This window comes from Rhea americana, unplaced genomic scaffold (genome assembly GCF_003343005.1).
Source record: "Rhea americana isolate MKP2758 unplaced genomic scaffold, rheAme1 scaffold_99, whole genome shotgun sequence".
In the NCBI taxonomy this organism is placed as follows: Eukaryota; Metazoa; Chordata; class Aves; order Rheiformes; family Rheidae; genus Rhea; species Rhea americana.
The window spans coordinates 1,407,857-1,431,212 of record NW_028187188.1 but is presented as its reverse complement, the minus strand read 5'-3'; the positions used below and the strand labels follow the sequence as shown (position 1 = coordinate 1,431,212).

General features: G+C 38.5%; 1 protein-coding gene across 1 annotated transcript in view; it reads right to left on the bottom strand.

The window, feature by feature from the left end:
* BANK1 (B cell scaffold protein with ankyrin repeats 1) overlaps positions 1-7,477 on the bottom strand; it is a 151,180-nt gene extending 143,703 nt beyond the window's left edge. The window contains exon 1 of the mRNA XM_085325634.1: positions 7,460-7,477. Within this exon, the coding sequence (XP_085181760.1) occupies positions 7,460-7,472 (13 nt within the window). The 5' untranslated portion in view covers positions 7,473-7,477. The remainder of the gene's footprint in view (positions 1-7,459) is intronic.
* Between the last annotated feature and the right edge of the window lie 15,879 nt (positions 7,478-23,356).

Sequence of the window (23,356 nt, the reverse complement as noted above, 5' to 3'; positions counted from 1 at the left end):
GTGGAGAATACCAACTAAAAAGTGTTATATTCAGTACACTTCTAAAGAAGAAAGTATAACAATAAATAGCAAGTGAAAACATTATTTCATCCTATTTTGTCAAGAAAAATGCTTGCTTTGTTCAAGATGCAGAACATACGCATTTCCTAGTGCTAAAGAAGCTGGAGGTTAAACTACCTCAAGGCATGAACTGACCTGTACATGTGTACTCACACACACAGTGAATACACTAGAGCCTTGGTCATGATCTCAGTCAAATTTGAGGGGGAGGGGGGAAGGAGGAGGTGTTATTTCTCTTTTAGTATGATACTATTTTTTTTTTCTTAGGAGAAGATTCTTTCACTTGGTTAGCACAGTATGGCTAAATTAGGGGACCTAGGATCAAGTCTTAGCTACTAAATCTGGGTGCATGGTCTAGCTGCACCTTAACTTGGTATTAAGAAAAAACTCAGACATCCAAACTCTCCTCCAATCTTGGTCTCAATAGAAAAGAAACTCAAGTATGAAAGCTGGACAGAAGCTGCAGTACACTTCAGCAGAAAGACCAGACACAATCATAAAAGTCATTTGCCATATCAGATGGTGTCTTCCTTGTAGTTTTAAGCATTTTGTTAAATAGACAAAATAAGATGGAGAATCTTAGACATAAGAAAGAAACCTCCTCATTTCTTCAAAATTCTTAATCCTAAACTCATGTGCATAATCAGGAAACCACCAGAGCAAGCTTAATGAATGCAAAGAGAAGAACAAGAAATATGTCCAGGAGCTATAAAGTTCAGAGGCAGCAGAGGGGATAGATGTTTTCTTACAAGCTGAAGAAATTCAGAAATACAGGCATCTATGGAGATATTCTCATGGTAAAGGAGGAAAATATTTGCAATTCTTCTCTGTTTCAGTTATGGGAGCCTTTAAAATTCAGCAACTCACTGGCAGTAAGTTTATCAGTAGGTACAGAGGTCTAAAATAAGGAACTTCACACAAGCATATAGCATTTTCACTTGATAGTCTTATGAATCATCCCTAGTGCTTAAAGAGAAACAACAGCAGTTACACCCCCCCCATCTTTCTCTAAAAAACAGGCTTAGATATATGCACACATCTACACATGCATATTACACTTACTATATGCAACACTAATGTTTAAAATACCAACAGATCACCAACAGAAAAGTTACTTCACCTGGGGCTTTTCTTTTCCTTTACTGATTTTAACACTGAATTTATCAACAGTAACACTGCAACATTACTCTATGAATCTGTACTTGATACAAATAAAGATCTCAACTGTAGAAATAAAACTACATGGGAGCACATCAACACAGCTGGATATGCTAGAGACAGTATCTCCAAGAAAAGTTCACTACTCTTAGRACCTGTTTCAGGAACACAGCCACTGCATTAGCCACAGGAGAAGTGGAACATGTGTTTGCAGAACCATCCCACTCTGGTTGCAGTGTGCTCTCAGATCTTCTCTGGACAGGAAAGTTAGGTCCTACATGCAAGATCACAGACCACCGCTGTGTCCACATTCTGTGCAGGTGCTGAAAAAGCCTGCAAAAGGCTGAATAGGCTTCAGAATGATTTGGGATTTAAGAGTAAACAGAATACATGCATACTCTATTTTTTCTTACCTAGAGATACAACGGTCTCCGATTTATAATATTAGGACACTTGTATTTTGGGTGTTCTTCCTAGTTCTTGGACAAGTCACTTTATGATAATATTTTTWAAAAAGAAGAAAATGTCTTTAATAGTATTAAAGTAAGTCATCTAGCACCTATTGTAAATACTAAAATGAATATAACACTTCCCGCAGCATTCGATCTGAGTGAATTACTATTGCTAGAACTAACATATTCTTTTTCCAGATCCTAGTTCAGGTCTATCTGCACAGGAAAGAACTGCTGTATAAAAACATACTCTTTGCTTTTATTACAGTATTACAGTACCTTGCATATTTTTTTTTTCCTGTCATCCTTATTAAACTTTATGTTTTCTTAACACAGTGTGTAATCTGGTATTAAGTGTACTTATATCAACTTTTGCTCTCATATGACAGAAGGCACAGATTTTACATGGGCCTGAATGTTAACAATAACATTCCAGCATTTTACAAACAAGTAAGAAAACAATTCACTGGAAAATATCTATGACTCTGTGAAAAATACTCAAGTCAATATTATGAACAGAGAGCAGAAGCAAGTCACAAGAAAGAAAGGAGTAAATGTATTTTTCTCTTTAAATCTTTTCCCTCCACAAGCTGAAAGATACTGCCCTGAAAGTTCCTGTGCTGTCTATCAGTTAACATTTAGGATTACTGTGGACCTGCATATTTTTGGTACTTGCCTTACCCAACCAGGACTTGATTTCAAAAAGACTAAGTACTCCTAAGTCCAGCTGAGGTAAAGGGTAACAGTGATTCCTAAGCACTTTGAAGGGAAAGCCCAAGTATTTCAAGGAAGGCAAACAAACAGGACCTTAAAAAAAACATGTGGACATTTCTGGAAGTTCTGACTGTGAATCGTCTGTCTCAAATTTGTTTTAAAAAAGCCCATATCCTAAAAATAATAGGAACTATTTGGCAGTGTTTTTGAAAAATCTTGGCATCTTGTTCAACAATCTTTTTCTTAAGTACACTGATACTATCCTCATGATCAGGATGAAAAAGGAAATTTGCTTTCCTTTTTTAAATTAAAATCACTTTTTTTATAGTGGCAGCATACAGTACTGTGTACTTCAGGTTTTGAATGCTACGAATCAACACTCAGATGACACACTAGTACAACAGCACACTGTTACCTGATGAAAACAGTAGCTGAGTATCACTGATTGCTGATATTCAAAGCAGACTGTATTCAGGCAGTAACTGTGAGTAGTTTCTGCAGTTATGTTGTGAGTTTTTGTTTATCATATGTCATTTCAAGATGGTGCTAAAATAACTTGCGCTTACTGACATTTTTTTTAATAATGGTATTCAATACTTGCTAATAGAAAAGTTAGTTATTGGTCAYACAACAAAAAATCATGACTCATTAAACCTGTTCTCGAAAGAAATGAACCAAAGCTACAAACTGTAGCTATTTATGAACATCTATATAAAGTTTCAAATCATTTACATTGTTAAGCGTGTGATCTGAAAACAAAAGTGTCCTTTCCAAACTTAGCTATACCCTTCCTGAACTACATCAGTATGTCAAAACATACATTTAAGCCTTAACTTTTGAAGTTGTACATGAAGATTCACAGAAACATTGTGAAACAGCATAATGATGGGCCTATTTAAAATCAGCTTGCTTTAACTGTTAACTCAGAATAAAAATTACTTTTTTGGTTAACACAAAGCCTTGCTTCTTTACAATGCAGGGTGCCAATGGAGACTAAGCAATAATCAATATTATTGCCTGAAGTAGATGCAACTTTAAAATTTAGATCTTGAGATATTTGCTTTTTTCTTAACTTCATGAGACAGTTTCAAAATGCCTAGATATTTAAGATACCATTTGAAATTTGTTAATACTTTTGTTTACATTTAAGAAAACCCAGTTGTGTATCACASACCACATTGTAATATTTGGATTTTAATTTATACAAAAGGTCAGAGTTTTTGTTTTGTTTTGTTTTTAAACAGTAGCCAGAACTGACTGGATCTCCCAGGAGGATATAATTATTCCCTGAGCTATTACTGCTGTTCACATTGTGGCAGTTATACTTATCACCATATAGATGAGTTGAAACATTCTTCATTACCTACAAGCTAATAAGGAAGTGTATAAGCTATGCAAATACTCAAAGACCACTCTCAAGTGATACACAGACAAAAGTTAACACTGTGATTCTCAAGTCCCTGGACACAAGTATTCTTTTTTCCAGAAGCTGAGATTTTTGCTCTTTCACCTTTACTGTGGTCATCAATGATACTATTTTTAAAAACTGAGCTGCCAATTTCTTTATATATAAGCTTCAGTGACCACTAGATGCAACAGAAGCGAGACCACAAGACCAGAGAATATTAACATAAAGGAAGCATCCTACTAGGATCAGCTTCTGATTTGAATCAGCTACCCAACAATTCTGAAGTTAAGTGATAGTTTTGTGTTGAAGTTCTTCAGTTTCAAAGTTGAATGGATCCCATTCTCCTTTTTTCCTCATGCAGTATCTTTTTAAAATATAAAATTCTAGTTTCTAGCAAAGAGACTTGCCTGAAAGAATACCTTCACTGTCGATATAGAAATTATCTTGAGATTTCTATTTTTAGTTGAATAAATAAATATCAATAATTCAATAATCATTCTATTAATTCTAACAATAATTGTGATGTTTTTGCTGAAACTGCTTAGAGATTCAACCACTAGACCTCTTATTTTGAAGCAAGCCATGGTCTAAACACTATTGATTCCCTAAAAATTTTTATGGCTAACTGAAATTCAAAGTGATCTACGATTCTTGAGAGGAAAAAAAAAAACCCACAATTATTTTGTGTCTATTCACTGGCTAGATTCCCTCACAGAATGTCTGTCACGTAAATAGTTATTGTCCGAGAAGCAGCTGTAAGCACAGTTATGAACATTGTGTAAATAAAGAGTACAYGATGGCAGATTTCTGTGATGATATTTATCTTCATGAGTGTGGAGAGGAGTATAATTCAAACATGACACAGCCATTAGCAACTTACCCTGTCAGTGCCCCTTGTCTCAAGTAAAGACAGATGTCATGAAGGATCAGCCATTATGGATGTTTTATCTCCACTAGGTACAGTAAGTTCAACATGATTTGCATGAAGAAATTTGTCTAGATGAGGATTTCTCACAGAATATTTACAAGTCTGTTTCTCCTACCATGCATCCCAAACAGTTTTCAGACTCTTTCTTAACTAGATTTTGGGCAGTCACACCCAAAGTAACTTCAATCTTGTAACTAGCAGTCCACCAGGGATTAACAGACTTAAGGTTTGGTGCTGTGGTTAACCTGCAAGGGAGGTCTGTGTTTAGCAGCCCTAGACGAGGAATGAAATTTGCACAGAGCAAGGAATGAAATTCGCACAGAGCAGTGCACACAAAAAAAAATCCAAAAAACAATAACCAAAAAACAATAACAACAACAAAAAAAAAAAACACTATGGCAGAATAGAAGATCAGCATATCCACTGCTGGATATGAACCTAAGGTCTCTGTTTTCCTGTCAATGCCAGTATGCTAAACTGACTGCAAGTAACCTGGAAGTTTGACAGCCTCTGTGGTGCTCTCAGATATTTGCTCAGCAATTTCATGTACATATTCAGCATTTGACTGCCTTTATTCATCAAAAGCTGAACTTTAGACTGGATGCCCCAAGATCATGTACAATCATATATTCCCATTTACACACAGAGACCACTAAACAGGTATGTATGACTATTGATAATAACTAACAATTTACATCTAGAAATAACTGTTTGTCTAATATCCCAGTTGTCTAATAACTGAGATAGTTTCTGTATATTTAGAAATGCCATTAAACATGTAGTTTTGCTCATGCATACTCCTACATGTATACAGAAGCTTGCAACTGCGCAACTAGTCTAGGTAGAAAATTCATTTATCAAAAGCCAGATACTAAAAGAATAACTATATTCATTTTAAATTCACATTGGGTAGCAAGCAAAGCAGTTCTGAGTTTTGGTGTTTTATCTAAAACTGGCTTATAACACATCTGAAAGTCACTTTCCTCCCTAGTGTTTTCATCTATATAACTAGAGTAATCAGTAGAGATGGCTTGCAATGCTAACATGTCACCAGAATGCTGTATCTGGTAATTAATATCTAATATTGTTACTTCGATGTTATAAAATGCTACAAAATACTAGGTACTCAGAAAAAAATAAACTGTCTTTGCATGTCAAATACTCATTTACAATGGTGACCCACAGAAGTAAACAAAGTATTGAGTCACCTTTGATGAGCGAGGCAAATCTCTGGCATCTGGCTGCATAGCTTTCATTTCCCCTTTACTCAGTGCCCAGCTTCATAGTCACTGATTTGATTTAAGTGTTCCTGAGTCTTATAAACACATCTGAAGAAAAAGGGTGCACTAAATACACAGCATTTCTGTGAATAGGCAATATTACTGGAAAGCATGAACGCAAGGAATGGGAGTCATGGGTTCCTCATTCAGATTCAGACCTGCCGCTGATTTACATGTGGCGTTGATAAGTCAGTTTGTCTTTTTATCATTATTTTTCCACCTGTAAAATGAGATAATAATGCATTCTTGTCTACCAAGAGACTAGTCAAATACACACTAACAGTTTTGAGACACACAGGTAATATGATGAATACCACAGAAAACGTAAATGAGGAAATGAATGCATTAGTGCAAAGTTTAAAGCGGTTTTCCTGTACAGCTAGATCACATACTAAATGGTGAAAGACTGAAAAAAAAAATTAATTACTAAATGAATAACACAGCATGCAATTAGCTAATTAAGACTCTATCCTAGAGTGGATATACACATAGCACAGAATTAAGATTACTCATACAACATCTATTCTGTCACTTCCTAATTTTTCAGTGCTAGGCTTACACTATTTTTTTTTAAGTATACTGTAAGACAGCAATAGGTACATTGAATAAATCTTGAGAAAAAGGACCATTCTCAAAGAAGAGTTATGTAAAACAGTTTCGAGGTGCTAAGAACAGCCTACTAAACAAAATCTTCTCTGTAGTTTGTCATGAAAACATTCAAAGGGGTGAAGTTAGTCAAAATAAGCAAGGAAAAAACATCTTTTGGGGGCTAGCCACGTTAAGCGGGTATATACACCAGATAAACAAGCATAGAGCTTCAGGCTTTTCTGTGGCCCTGCTTTACCAAGAAACAGCCAGCAAGACATTGCACAGGTTTCTCTGCTCTCAAACACATTTTGACGGCAATCTAGAGAAGCAAAGCACTTCCAAGTCAGGATATATGCCATTATATCAGAGCAATCATACCATACACCACCAACTTCACTCCCTGATCACGCAGCCACTAGCACCTGGAAAAAGCACCGTTTTTATGCCTCCACAGCGCAACCCTCCACGTGGAAGCCCTTAAACCACCTTCACCACGAGGCCCGCCCATAGGCGGCTTCACCCACCCTGGCAGCCTCACGCACCTCCATTTCTGCCCTGCTTAATCCACTCGGTTGCCCCCTGCCCGCGAGATGGCGGCGCCCGCGAGCCCGGGGCGCCACCTGAACCCCCGGCAACAGCCGCTCTCAACGGTCCGGCACGAGCCCGCGGCGTTACCTCTCCTTCCCCCCCCCTCCCGCAACGGCCGCTCTCAACGGTCTGGCGCGGACCCGGGGCGTCACCCCTCCCACAACGGCCGCTCTCAACGGTCTGGCGCGGACCGGGGCGTCACCCCTCGCACAACGGCCGCTCTCAACGGTCCGGCGCGAGCCCGCCCCCTCCCCCCCCCCGCCTCGGGCTGCCCCCAGCCCACCTGCGGGGCGCATGGCGCCGCTGCCGCCGCCGCTGCCGCCGCCGCCCCTCCCTTCCCCGAGGCAGAGGATACTGCCCTGGCTGCCGCCGGGCCGGAAGAACGGGGCGGCCCCATGCTCCTCCCGGCCGCGGGGCTCCGCCGCCCGCCCCGGGCTCCCTGCGCGGCGGGGGCGTGAGAGGAGCCGCCGCTGAGGTCGCGTCCCTTCCTCCCACCCCSCGGCGGTTACACGCGGGAAGAGGCCTCGTCTGTGAAAAGTTGGTTAGTTTTGAAGAGAAAATGAGGAGGGAGTGGAGCATTGCCATCTCGGCAGAGCTCAGGGTTTCCTTCGTCCCAGGGAGGCACAGCGTCGCGTTGTTTAAGCACGTGGAGAGCGGACCAAGGATGAAGGGTGCTCAGAAGACGTCCCTCTCCACACATGTGCTGAGATCTTTATCATAGCAATGCAGTTCTAATGCCCAGCACTGAGGCATTCGGATTCAAAATGATTTGACACCCCTTTGGTATTTCACTGTCTGTTAATATTTTGACATTGCAGAGAGGAAAATTGGAAAAACTGAAAAAGTAACCCATGAGAGAGACTGTAAATGCTTCAGCCCACTGCTATGCTAGCCCTCAAATGTAGTCAGGAGCCATTGATCAAGGGAGCAGTAGCCATAAAGGCTGGACCAACAAGGAGGAGCAAGAGTTGCCCCTAAATTGGGATTACAGGAGAGCTGAAAGTACCTTCTGGAAGAAGATGTTAAATTAGTTTCTGGAGGAAGCAAAGCTGGTCTGCACTTTAAACTTCTGTTTGCGTTCCCTTTCCCCACCAGAGCTTTGATGCCCAACGGCTGATTTTAGTGAAATTTGTCAAAGGTTTTATTGGTCTCCAAGATGAAGTTCCTCAGTATTGGTTTCAGGAGTGTGAGTGGCCAAGGTAGAGGAGACAAATGCTCAGCTCTACCTGGACTGAAGGAAAGGCTGCAGAGTGAATTCGAACAGTATTAGAGGAAAATCCATACAGAGTCAGTCTTTAAAGATGACTCAGTCACAACAAAACCTTCAGCATTTGCAATCAACCACAAACTGCAAATCTGCAAAAAGCTGAGCGTCAGTCTTAGAGCTGCTTTTGTACTGCCCTGGGAAGCTGTGAGGAACCTGAACCATCATGATAGTTTCTTGTCGTTATGCAAGTAGGTATTTATTTTTAATTTGGTCACTTTTTTTTTTCACAGTGGTCTTTTTTGCTAACGAGTGGGTGCTTTTGGTGAACTTTCGACTTGGCATGGCCTAGCATACAGCAGAAACCTCTGGCTACATATCCACAAGGAAAATCCAGACTTCAGTCATGTCAGTCTGGATGTGCACCAGCAAGAGCTTGGAATAACTCTCTTTTTCCTTTCTGCCTGTTTTCTACRTCAGATTGTGTTTACTGAAGTAAGAGATGTCTATGCAGTACTGCATTCCTGTACTGTATTTTTGGAAACAGGCGACACAGCGCTGCAGTGTTGTTAGTCTTAAGTCAAGAGCAGGAAGAATAGAAAGGAGATACCTTATAATGGAGGAGGGGAGGTGTCAAAGACAAAACAATTGGGAATAATTTATCTGACTAGTTTGCCAAGGCAGTAATAATTGCTGCTACATAGAAGGCAGCAGGTAGTGGAGTTAAGATACGTTAGCAGTCTGAACTATGGCTGTGATCTTTGCTACAGAAAGAAGATCTCAAAAGAGGGAAAAAATTAAATAGAAATATATTTAAATATAAAAATAAGTGAACTCAGAATTCTGTTATTCCAGTAAAAAATCAAAATCAGGAATTGTCTCCTGGGTGTTAGAATGAGGGACAAACTTGAACTTCGATAGGCCAATTATTTGTGTTTTGAGAGAAAAGTAAGCCTACACCATGGAAATTAGTCCTAAAAGAAAGAATGAGATTTGTTCTAGCTAGATAAGCAAGCAATATATAAAGCAAAGCCTATTAAAATTGTATAAGCACATAGAATTCATATAAAGCAAACAGGCAGGCTTCTGCTAGTTGAGGAAAGATAAGGCTTCAGCAAAGCCCAAAAGCATGAAAGGCTGCTCCCAGTGGAGGCCTTGCTGAGGCCCTGGTCAGTGCACGCTGTGCACACAAAGGCTTGCAATGGTAAGGCCAAAATGTGCATCCTTATCAGAAGGAGAGGAAGGAAAGATGGTGCTAGGCAGAGGGCTGGAAGGAGAACATCTAGCACAGGTTGCTGAGAAAGTGCAGATAGAGAGGCAATGTAGTGCAGAAACTGGTGTTTGATCACAGTTGAAGGGAGGATCGAACTTGACAAGGATTATGGCAGTTTTAAGAGACGCTGTGCTGTGATGCAGATCGGTTGTCAGTAGTACATGCGCTTTAACCTGATGATAGTTAGGGTGAATGTGTAGGGGCTGAGCTTGTACATAATAAACCTGGTTGAGCCAAGCTAGTGTTCTAAGTCTGCAGACTGAGGTTTTTTGGGCTCTTTTGCTGTCATTGCTGTTTTTGAGGCCATGATACTAAGCTTTACCATGACACTGATGAGAGCAATAGGGGGGTAAGGGTGAAAGCATGGTGCTGCTTCCTGGCCTGTCACAGCTCAGGACAGTATTGCAGAAAGCTGTGGTAAGAAGCTATATTTCTAAGAACAAAGAAGTTGAATTTCCCAGCTGTTGGATCACTGCCATCAGTTTATACTTCTCCTATGCCAGCTCAGTCATGAAGTTTATCTCTGGTGAGATGCAACTTGTGCGTATGACTAAATATTCCCATCAATGCCATTCTACAGCAAGGAAAATAGCCAAATTAAGTTTGCTGTGTAATCTCTGGTATTGGGTTCTTCTCTACAGGTCCAGCAGTGACCTTTCTCTAATTCTTTACATTTCTAATGATCAAATTCTGTAAGTATCATAAACTTATGGCATTCGTAATTACAGCTGGCAATGTAAAAACACTTACTGTTTCAAGGTGAGAAAGACCTATTTAAATTATTAAGCAACCTCAGTGCTTGTCATGAAGCAGTGCTGTATTAGAGGAAAAACAAACAAAAAATCTGTGTTGAAACATAGTGAACATGCATCTGGAATGATGTCAGTATGGGATTCAAGTTGTCTGGGTGTTGTCTGGTGAACCTTACTTCAATTTAATTGAGTTTACTTTAAGTATAAATTTGTCTCTGAACATCCAAGGTGTGTAACACTTATTTTAAGATATTTATATACTTCTGCAATGCTTTTTACCTTAGCTATTCACTGACCTTCTCCAAACTGTCTTCTTTTTAATGCTGTTTTTGTTTTTCCCTTTGTGAATATATTGCTATTATAGCGGCTTTTAGTTTGAATATAACTAGTATCCAATATACTGCTGTTATAAATGACTGCATGTATTACATGTTTATTTCCTACCCATCTGTAAGGTCTAAACAAAAGTTAGCCTGCAGTAGAACTGGAAGTATTCTTGCAATTTTTTCTCTCACTTCATAGAATCATAGAATCAGTAAGGTTGTAAGAGACCTCTAGAGATCATCTAGTCCAACCTCCCCGCTCAGCAGGGTCACCTAGAGCACGTTAGATAGGGTTGCATCCAGGCAGGCCTTGAAGATCTCCAGAGAAGGAGACTCCACAACCTCTCTGGGCAACCCGTGCCAGTGCTCCATCACTCTCACAGGGAAGAAATTCTCCCTCACATTCAGGCAGAACTTCCTGTGGTTCAAGTTCTGCCCATTGCCTCATGTCCTGTCACACAGGACAACTGAAAAGTTTCTTCCTGTCRCCTTGACACCCTCCCTTCAGGTACTTACACATATTGATAAGATCCCCCCTCAGTCTTCTCTTCCCCAGGCTAAAGAGGCCCAGCTCTCGCAGCCGTTCCTCATAGGGCAGGTGCTGCAGCCCTCTGATCATCCTCGCAGCCCTACGCTGGACTCTCTTCAGTAGCTCCATGTCTGTCTTGTCCTGGGGAGCCCAGAACTGGACACAGGACTCGAGATGAGGCCTCCCCAGGGCTGAGGAGAGGGGCAGGATCACCTCCTTCCACCTGCTGGCAATACTCTTCCTAATGCACCCCAGGATACCGTTGACTTTCTTGGCCACAAGGGCACATTGCTGGCTCATGGTCAACTCGTCATCCACCCGCACTCCCAGGTCCTTCTCTGCAGAGCTGCTCTCCCCAGGGTCAGCCCCCAGCTTGTACTGGTGCCTAGGGTTATTTTTTCCTAAGTGCAGGACTCTGTAACTCACGTTACTCACAGCTTTCATTGTAAAGTCCACTGATAATACGGCTAGGGTACATTATAGTATGTGAAATATTTCCCAAATGGCTAACATAAGCAGTTGGGAGCATTGCATTTCAGTTCATATTTGTATCTTATGATGAGGTTGTATATGTGGTGTTTTTTAGATTCATACTGTGATCATGTTTATCTACTTGTGCACACAGATGCTTCATTTTGACATCAGAAACTACTGTAGGAATTTAAATAAACGTAGCTGACTGTCCACTTTTCTTGTTTAGTGGAAAAAAGGAGAAACTACGTAAGTGTAAGATTTATTTCTAAATACAGGTTAAATCTTACAAAGAGATGTTAAAGAATTAGGGAAGTGTTAATCGGTTTGCATGATAGCTTTTGAGGAAGCAAGAAAATAGTGGTTGGGACCATCATTTTGTTAGTTAAATTCATACTTACTAAAATAATAAATCTTAAAGGGAACGTGAATCCAGAATGTTACTAACAATGTCAGTTAAGGAAAAAATGCGTCATGTGAGACAAATCTAATAGCTTCTTTCTCTAGTATCACTATGATTAAATTGGTTAATGACAGAGATGAAATATAAAAGAATATAAAATAGCTGGCCTGTAACATAAAAGCACTGGCAGTATGTCACAAAATGATTGGTATCAGTCTTTAATTTCATTCTTATATTAAAAATTACATTTCCTCCCTATTGCAACATAGCATTCTTAGTAGTCACRTAGAGTTTTGTATATAGTATTAAGGAAGCTTAGCAGGTATAAATGAGAGCAAGAATTAAAAATTTCAAAATTTTTCCCTCGCCTGTGGAATATAATTTAATGTAGAACTACCTGTGGTTGTGATATTGGTTTTAATATACATGTACAGGTAACATTAAACATCTAGATTTTGCTGAATCAAAATCTCTACATGAGATGACATTTAAGCCTTCAGTGCTTGCAAGCTGAATTAATTGTGTTGTCATTAGAAACCAGTGCAAATGTAGTTTTCAGCTTAAGATATTTAACACCACAGTATAATGCTATATAGCAAACTAATATACTTTTAGAGATAGTATCTTATGTGTCTTATCCCTGTCTTATGGTAATTGTTGATGAGTATGAATTTTTAATACCTACCATCACAATTGTTTTATGACTTTATTTGAAAATCTGTATTAGAGAACTATTCCACTAATAAATCATTTGATGCAGTGCCCAACAGGGTGTTCTTAGAAAAAGTTAGRTTGAATTGATTTGGACCCAAATCTCATCAAATAGACAAAGAAGTGGCTGATGGCTTAGAATTAAAGCATGGTCATAAATGAACTGTTGGTTTGTCTTTCTATATGTATCCCACAGATAAAGCAACAAGCAGAAAGACTGTAAACAATTGTTCAAACTAGTCCAGACTCTCAGTAGCAGAATAATGTGTTTGCTGCTTCTTTTCACTGAATGCATCGATGAATGCACACACACTGGTATTGTTAGACCTGGATTGCTCTCTGCGTGTGGGCTGTGTTCTTGGTTCATGCAAGTCAGATTTAACCCCTCTTCACTCTCCTGCAAATCCACATGCATACTTTCCTATACATCACTCTTTCTTCCTTTGTATCTGGCAGTACATTCTTTTTGAATAAGTAAAATATCTGGCAGTATGTCCAATGAAGTGGTCACTGCAGGAGTAATGGTTAGATCCTGTTTAAAATCAAATACTACAAATGATTGGGAAGATAAAGGAAGGGGATACTTTAATTGCATTCATGAAAAATAGCAACCTTATGTGTTGCAAACATGGGAGGACAAATTCAAGACCGCTTAATGGGACTGTAGAAACATGTGGCGATCTAAAAACAATGAGGTTGTTTACCTCAGTGTTTGAGGTTGCAAAAAGATACTCAGAGTTATAATGAAATGAGAGTGAAGGTGATATATAGTTACTGATCAACTCAGCACTTGCTTCTCATTGACTGAATGTGCCTCAGAGGCTATACTGTCATCATTTTCTTCTCAGTAGCCAAGAAATACACAGTCCTGGCATTTGATTTATTGAAGACTCTTTGTAATTATTCAGAGCATAATTATTTTACTGAAATGATTTGTTATAAAATAATGTTTATTTACAACCTCTTTCTATTAATTTAGTAATGAACATATCTTCAAGCTTTGATCTTAGAGTTACTTTAGACCATATTATAGTCATTATTCTTCAAGTAAGAAAATGCTTTTCAGATACGGCTCAAGCAGTAAGAAGCAGCCAGTAAAGTGTCTATTAAGGAATATTTTTGAATGGTATGAAGTTTAACTACCTTGTGGTACAGTTTTCAAAGACAAGTTGTCAGGTGGCAGGTGAATTATAAAGAGCCTTTCACTGAAATGATCTTACTCACTTTTTTAATTGGAGTTACTCAAAATCAGGTTATACAAAACACTTCAAAAAGAACAGCTCAGTCCTGTCAGAACAGAAGAAATGGACCAGGTGACCTAGGAGATTTTTGCTAAAATTATAGCTTAATTTGCCAGTATTTTACTTTTCAACTAATGACAAAAATCTAACAGTTCCTGTTGCAGAAACAATTTAGTAGTACGTTACATTGCCATTTACCTGCAGTTAACTACTTGTAAAGATCTCTCTCTGTTTCATATTTGCCTCGGCCTGATGTATTTGAAAGGTTTTTTTCCCCATGACTTTTTTAGATTGGCCAATAAACATGAAGAAATAGAGCATTTTTCTGTCTTTTTTTCCTCTTACTGATTTCATATCAGAGAAAGGTAACTTTGCAAYGTAGACCATCTTGCAAAGAACTGTCATTATAGAGTCCCATGAGAAAAAACATGTGAGATTATTTAAAATAGCTAGTCGTGCAAATTTACGGAACAGAAAAGATTAGTAGTAGAGATAATAATTAGAAACTGTTCACTCACCAGAGTGGATACTTTGCAATATTACAAAATGTTATTTCAAAACCCACATGGGGTGTGTTTGGGTTGGTGTATTTTAAATTTCCATGATAATTACCTGCTAATTCATATATTGTAATATTTTAAAATTGTATTAAGCCAAGAAGCAGGTAATTACAAACAAATTCCTTGAGGTGTAATTACTGTAATCTTCAAAATAACTACTAAGAGCCAGTTGGTCATTGAACTACAAATTTTGAAGGAAAAATATGCCGTAATTTAGAATAACCAGCTTAAATATTCTGTCTGATAACACCTCAGCATAGTAAGAATAACCCTGAAAAGCCTTTCCATCCTCAAATTCCAATGCTGAAAGGTGATCATTTTATAGTTGTACATACTGTACAAACTGGCTTTGTATTAATGCTAGGTAAGAGAAACAGAGAGAGAGAGAGAGAGAAATAAACCCAACCCCCAAATTTTTATGGCTGGTCTTTTCCGATGTGACATCCCTGGAGGAGCAGCTTGGTGTTTTTTCTGCATATGAAGGAAAGGAAGGTATATGGATCTCAGAGAATTATTCAAGAAGCAACATTTCTTTCTTTTAAGCTGTTTGCTTATAGGTCATGTTGAACAGTTTTGTTCATTTTTTTCCCTCCTACGTATTATTGTACTGAGGAAATAAAATTAAGCTGGTGACTTTAGACTCAGATAGAGCCATGATCATTTTTATCTAATCTTTCTGTGTGGGTTGATACTCCTTTTCCCACTTTTCTGAAAGCTGGCTTGCGAATTCTAATCTCCTACCTTACTGTCTCACTACATACAAATCATCATAGTATCTAGATGCATCACAATTATTAATTAGTTTATCCTCGCCTCATTCTTCTGAGGTTGGAAGAAGTTTCTTGTCTCTACTGACATAAATTTTTGTTGAGGCTAGATTATCTCAGTACTTAAGAAAAGATGAACTATTTTTTTACAAGGAGCACAGCACATGAAAGAGGAGCAAGTCTAAAAATAACAGAGCTTGGATTTGGGCTGGTCCCACATCTGCTAYAGTGGAGCTGCAGAAAAGCAAATGTAGATGTGACTTCTCTCTGTTCTGGAGCAAACGAGTTCAGGCTGTCTGTCAGGTATCTGGGACTCCCAGCCACCGAGGAATTTCTTCCTCCCCAGCACCTGGGGCAGGGCTCCTTTGATCCCACTGGCATCTTGTCCGTGCTGTTTTGTAACAGATCAATAGAAAGATGGCATAAGAAAGTCTAAGAGTTTTTTTGCCCTGCGTAGCCGGGTAACACTTTTTTGGGGCTTTGCAACTTGAGAGAGGAAGAGTAAAATACAGCACTGAAAGCAATTTCTAAGATTTGCATGTTCAGCATGCACAGTATGCCTTATTTTTCTTTTTTTACAAAGTGCCCATATGTAGGTGGGCGCTTTGAAAATAGGACAGCATGATGAGAATGACTGTTAATATTAAGCATACTTGATATATAATAGCTTTGCCTAAAGTTTTGTTTGAAAAATTACTTTTTTATTCCTTTATTTTATGAAAGTCTTGCGATATGTTACCATGATCAGTTTTTATAAGTACAGTCTGGAAACCCTTTATTGTTAAATCATTTTCTTCCCATTTTATAAACTACTTTTTTTCCCCCACATTAGCTATCTTTCCACCAGTAAATTAACACATACCAAAGAAATGGTCTGATCATTTTTAAAAGGCCATCAGAGAGGAGGGAGAGAAAGAGAGAGATGCTCAACTGTAGATGCTCTTGCACATTCAGCCTCTTTTAGCAAAGAGAACCTGATGGAAGCTGACGTCTCTGAGAGCTGTGAAGTGCTGGGTAGCACTGGTCCATTTTGGAGGATACATAATAACATCTTAATGTATTTTATATTGGAGAATAAAATAAAAGCAAGAGAATTTTCTGTCTGAATATATAATGCATGAATGACTGCTTTTGAGACACTGATACATAAATTATAGATAGCCTTTCAGATTCTGCACTATGTATTATTAATTAAAAACTAAAGATCTTCATCTACACCCGAGTAACACCCTGATATCTAGGCCACTGGAGAACACATTATAGTTTTGGAGACTACATAACCCAGGCAGAATGCAGTAAAATGCTGTCTTTTTCTCATTTATGGATTGTGCTTCAGTACATGAAATGTCCAGAACCTTCTCTTATTACAGTGGACAGCAGGATTTTTGCTTTCTAAAGAGAAAGCATGAAGAAGAATAAAGTTGATCTTGTATTTTCTTTAGCAAAGAAAAAGGAAGAAGAAATGTTTGTATCATGTTTTGCCTAGATTATGCAATTTCCCAAATGGCACAGTGTGCTCTAGGAGATCACTTTCTCTCTCTCTCTCTCTCTTTCTTCTCCCATCCCTTTCTTTACAATAGATTTTAATGTCATTTGATGGATGCTGTAGTTGCCTGTTAGATCCTTTCTCACTTAGAGGCTTAGAGGGCAAATGATGAAGACCATCAAAACTGTCTGATATTCTTAAAAGCTGAGCTTCTAAAGTGGAATCAAAGAGATACATAATAAAGCACACAACCCCTGCAAGCCATGGTAAACTTCATTTTCTTTCATGTTAATAGGGAAACAGCCTATCATAGGCTAAAATGTTAGTTAGTGATTATAGATTCATATTAAAGTGTTTACTCAAGGAATGTACCTTGCTTGTGATGTTTCTTTTAATCTGAGAAAGATAAGCTATAATCAACAAACTACCTTAAATTAATCGTGTAAGCCAAGATACAATTAAAGTTAATAACAGGCCCATATCTATAATCACAAATTTAACAGTGATTAGAAAATTTCTGCCCAATTCTGACTAATGCTTAAAAACATTTTTTTTCGCTTGTTTTACACTGAGACCTGCAGAGAGTTGCATGTTTGTTTACACTGTACAAATCAATGATGAAGTCTGCAGTAATGTATGTTTTTGTAGGTTTTCATTTTTGTCAGCAGAATTATTAATGCTGGGACCACTACACAGAAGATATATGAATCTTGTATGAAAGTAATACAATATAAATAAAGATAAATGTAAGCTCCAGAAATATAGGCTAGAACTAGAGCTTCATAGATCCTATAGAAACAGAGAAATTGTTTGTTGAGAAATACTCCTCCTTCATAACTTATACAAATCTGAGGTGTTCATTGCCTCAGAAATCAGATCTTGATATAGCTTCCATAGGCAAAGTTTCCAAAGACTCCGGGGGGATTACCAGAGCAAAGCTCATCTCTCCAGAATGCATACATGATATATTAGAATAAAAATTGAAGAGGGAAGAAAATTCAGTGTGAAGGTTGGCAGGTTCAATCATTATTTCTTAGGAATTAAAAGTTTATATTAATTAAAACACTTTCTTTTAAGGATTTCACAGCACTGGAAAAACATCCAAATTCACTGTGATGATCGTTCAGAGTGTTTCAATCAACTTCCAGAACACAGGGAGAAGGTCTTTCTACAAAGTTTCTGTTTGCTGAAATTAACGACAAAGCTTTTGAAAAGTCAGTCTAAGAAAACTAAGTTATTTATTAACAAAAGAAGTATTTTTCTAGGCTTATAGTGTAGCTCATGACCAGAAGTCTAKGTGCCCAGCGCATCTTGATGTCTTTAGGCATTTCACCTGGGCAGCCTGTTCTCAGACAAGTGAGAGTAATATCTGTATTTTTTTATTAGTAATGAAAMGGTAAAACAGCTGCCATTTGCTTATAATGAGTACTTTGCTTATGTAAGTACTTTTTCTCTCATTATCTAGTGCTCTTTTGCTTGGAAGTAACCGCTTCACTGAGCTCCTCATTATATGCATGCGTGTTCTATGTGAATTGGAGTCAACCCACCAAACAACCGTCATCTGAATATTTCAACCAGTTATTTTCTGTTAAATAATCTCTCTGCATCTCCTTGCATACTAAATGAAGATGGAAGGAGGGATTGGTGGGGAGGATTCTCTGTCAGATTCTAGTGGGATTTGTAGGTTGCTCGTTCACGTTTTCCTTAGAGAAGGAGCTGATTCAGTGCTCACTGTTGGGCTCTACCCTGAGGGCTGAGGAGGTCTGCTCATGTGATCAGCCCAGTTAGGGCACTGTAATCATCCTGTAACACTGCCTCAATAGATTTTCAACCTTGACCTGCAATGCAGCTGCACATTTGGCTGCTTTGCAGCATTTGATAACAAAAAAGCTCTAATAAGGCTGAAGACAGGGTTTCCAAGGCCTGTCTCTTTCCCCAGGCAAAGCACAATAGCCATCCCCATCACTCATGCCTTTCCTCAGCTCCACATCACCTTCTTTATTCTGCCTGTTGCCTCCTTCCCCTGCCTCTTACACAAACTGGTAGGTTGTGGCCAGAAACCCTGAGCATTGTGGACCTTGCAGAGTGCAGGGTCAGAGCAGGCTCAGATGAGCCAGAGCATGAGCATATAAACTGCTCGGGGAAGAGGGCATGGTGTGGGGTTCACCACAATCAAGGCAGATGTGGTACTTCAGAGGAAAGGAAACCTCTGACCATTTTCTGTTTCCAGCTCTGAGCAGCCCACATGGTCAGAAGCTGCTCTCCTCATAGCTTGTGAATAACCTGCACGGGCACAGTGGTTCAGAGATACACCACTGAGTCACAGTTCATTGAAAGGGACTTTCATGAAATATTTTTCATGCACTTTCTAGCTGAACAGAATGGCATTGAGGTTAAAAATTGTGCAGACCTGAAGACAGATGGAAAAATATCCAAAGTTACATCACCAAGCAGTAAAACTTTTGAAAGTGAAATTGACTCTGGAATCCTGACTTTAGGACAAGATCTCAGATACAGATGCTGGAAGGTTTCTTTCACTTTTATTTAAAAATTGTGATGCTAAATACTAGTAGGGACAATATTCTGGACTAGATGTACCAGAAGTCAGATGCACAGTGACATTGCTTTTTTCTCCTGCTTCTCTGTGCTTCATGGGAGAACACAAGTTAGCTCTTCTCATTTACTGGAACCAAATCATGTTCTCCCATTGGTTTATATATGCAGGAATACATACGTATATTCTTAAAAGTAAAAGGAGTGGAGTTGTATTTCTGCTCATTCCTTGTTGAATTCTCACCCACCTACTTTAGTATACCCTTAAGCAAATAGATTATACTATTTTCAGTCTCATGTGCAGAGTTTCATGGTGCATTTGCAGATATGAAATCAAAGGGTTCAGGCAGTTATGACTTTCTCCTCATGCTCCCGAGCGTCAGAATAAATCATGTTGTGCTTTCTGTTAGTATACTGCAGTTCTTCGGGGTATGTCTTTTACATACACTGTTTCAAAACAGGTTTTTGAAAATAACTGTTGCGGCAGTAGGATGCTGAGTGGCATGTGGGCTGTGTGAAAGTGGCTCAGAGATGTGGGGGTCCAGCATCATGGTTCACAGAGATTATTGGACACCAGGCAAGTAATGCAGTTAAAGCTGCAAAGTGAAGGTAGTTAATCACTGACTTCCATAGCGTGAAAAATGATTGTTTCTCTGAGCCCTTTTACTCATTATATTTGTCCAGAAGAGGGAAGATGAGACATGATACATAACTGTATACAATGTAGTATATTTGAAATCCTCAAAGCTAAAACCAGATTCTTCTCACCAAAATTAGAATTGCTGTTCACACTGAAGATCCATTTAGTCATATGTTTTTGTCTCTAGTTGTGATGAGAGCTGCTTCAAAAGAAGGAATAATAATTATTGTCAGGGCAGGCAGCCTATGTGGAAGCTACTTTGCAATGTCTGTCTCCTAGTGTTTGACTAATGAGCTAGACAGGAAAGATTTAGCTTCAAAAAGCCAAGCAACAGTAAACCTAAAAGCAATGACATATTAATGTTCCAGACAGCTTTTCTTTCTTGAATTTTGTARTATTGTATTGATTATCCATTTCTGCCTTTCTGAAGCCAGTGTAGTTAACCAAGTACGTTGAAAACAGTGGAAAAATTCTCATGTGCTTCAAAAGATTTGTCCTCTAGACCTATGGCTGGCTTTAGAGACTGAAGCCTCTAAAATGCAAAATTTAATGTACAATTATTTTATGTGTATATATTAGGAAGTTTATATACATATACACACACACACATATATACAAAAACTCTCTCTATATAAAACTTCCTTAAAACATTTCTAAAGCAATCATGTAAAATGAACGATATTTGTAAGATAATGATTTTAGTGGCAATCATTCATTATGCTTTAATTGCAATACTGCTCATGAATAATTTGGTGCATTTCATGCCATCTGAACTCTTCATATTTAACTACACAAAATACCTACTGTGTATACAGGCCACACATATTCAGGCAGTACCTTGAAGGTATTGTAAGGCTGTGCAACAAATTGCTTTTCTTCTGTATCTTTGATTAACTAACATCAGAGTAGTTCAGAGGTGAAACGCATTACCTTTTTTTTTTAATTCCTTCCTTTTAAGGATGCTTAAATGTTTATTTAGTTCCTTGTAAATATATAATGTCAGCATCATGCATACAGATTTATATTTATGTGTGGATACTGCATAGATGCAGAGTACATATATACACAGCATTTTCTGTTAGATAGGCTGATTTTTTGTGTATCGTTATATTCTCTAGAGATTGAAGAGGAAAATAATTTTGGGTTAAGCAGTTAGAATTATGTATATGACAGATGATTATATAGAGATCTAAAAATGAGGATGCAGGAGTGTTATAAATATTGGCCATATTTTTAAAATGAATAGACATAGCACTCCTTCCCACAACCAAAGCTGCCACTTTATATTTGGAAAGAGAAGTGATACCTTTCTGAAGCAGACACAGGCATCTCCTTTGCTGGGTTACCTCCTTATTCAGTGAAGACTGTATTCCCTCCATTTTCCATTCCAATTAAACTGCAGGGGAAAACTCCTGTATTTTCTGAATACAGCAAGCACGTTCCCTTTATCAGTATGTTCTGATGGTACCCAGCAGATGCTCCTATCGACAAAACATTCCATCTCAGTTGGCCACTCTTGTATAAATACTGAAAATATAAGCAAATACAATCTGAGATTAAAACATTGCAGCACAATGAACTACTTAGGCCACAAGTGGTGTGAAGGATTTATCTTATGTAAAGAGTTAGAAACTCCAACCTGAGACCTGAGTTACCAGTACAATTTGTAACGTGAAGCTTCTACAGGCTTCAGGTTATTTTGATTATTAAAATATTGCATGTGCCAATGAATATTAAATTGAAGCTTCAAGTTAATAAGTTTTTCAATGAACTTCTTGATGTTTTTTCCTGCTTGAAAAGTGTTACTTTTTATTAATGATTCTATGATTCTATGATTTAAGTGAGCTGCATGGCCATACCAAGGCAGGTGGGTACAGAACCTTGCTTATGTTGTATGCTGGGTGGGACACTGTAAGCCAGCATTTAAGTGTCTTATTAGAGCAGGGCAGAGAACAAAAAAGCCTGTAACACAGAGGAAATGTGAAAGAAGCTTGCAGGTGAAGAGCAATAGAGACTTCACTGCAAAATGACCGTGATGTCAGATCCTAAATGCATAGGCTTGTATTCGGGTGATTTGAGGCCCTTAAAATACTTCTTTTCACCATCAGTGCCTTCTGAATACTTTTATTGCTAGGATTAGGAAAGTAGGATTTCAAAAGAACTGAAGATACCACTGACTTCTGTGAATCAAGTCCTTTGTTTGACCCGAACAATGTAAGGTCTTCAGATGCAACGACTAAAATGCTCAGTGCCAAGCCACTGGCTGTGTTCTTTTTCTTTTTCTTTTCTTTTTCATAGAGTTTTATATGAGGACTTTTCATCCATTTGTAACTTCGTAACTTGGCTACTTGTGATGTCCATCAAAAGAGTCAGGAGGAAAAAGTCTGAGAAAACCTCAGTGTGCTATTTCTTGCCCCTCCAAGCCTCTGAGCCCAGAATTGCTGAGAGTGAAACGTGATCCATGAGGCTGTCAGTGCTGTATCGGTCCTGCGTCACCACCTCCAATGATGAAAACTGAGAAAGCTTGAACAATTGAGCAGGCAGACAGAAAAACACTGCATGTGTCTGGCCGCGGGGAATCAGGTCTTGGAAATGAAACTTTACAAGTACAAAATCTGCTGGCTTTTTCCTAATTACTTTCTGATCTTGGACCTTCTCAGAAGTTAGGTCACAACTACTCCATCCAGAAACTTCCATTTCTTTAAAAGTGAAAACTGAGATTCTCATGGTATCTCCTGACAGCAATACCTGGACCATTAAAAAAAGTACTAAATGCTATGAGATTTTCCAATAACACAGCAAATTGGCAATGTTGCAGAAGCAATTAAACTGAGGCTGTTCTGTCACTGCACGAGGGATGTCCTGTAGCTAGGATGAGCTAATATAGGACTTCTTTAATAGAAGCATCTTAGCACTCTGTATTGCTCCTTCTGCCAATCTATGCTGTTGTAGGTGGTGAGAAATGGAAAAAATACGCTTGAAATTATAGTTTCCCAGCAGATTGAAATTAATAACTGGCAAACTGTCCCATTCACAGTGGCTATTTTTTTCAAAGGTGTTAAAATGAGAAACCAAACCTTTTAACTTTTTATGACCTGTGGCAATTTTTCCAATTACCTGAGAAATTTATAGTGCAGGATGACTTTGGGAAAGATATGCATAGGACTTATCAAAATAATGTAAGCAAGCACAATTTTATTGTAGCATACGTGTCGCTCGAGTCAAAGGTGCGAGTGATGACACCTGGCTGTAGGATGGCTGTGTATT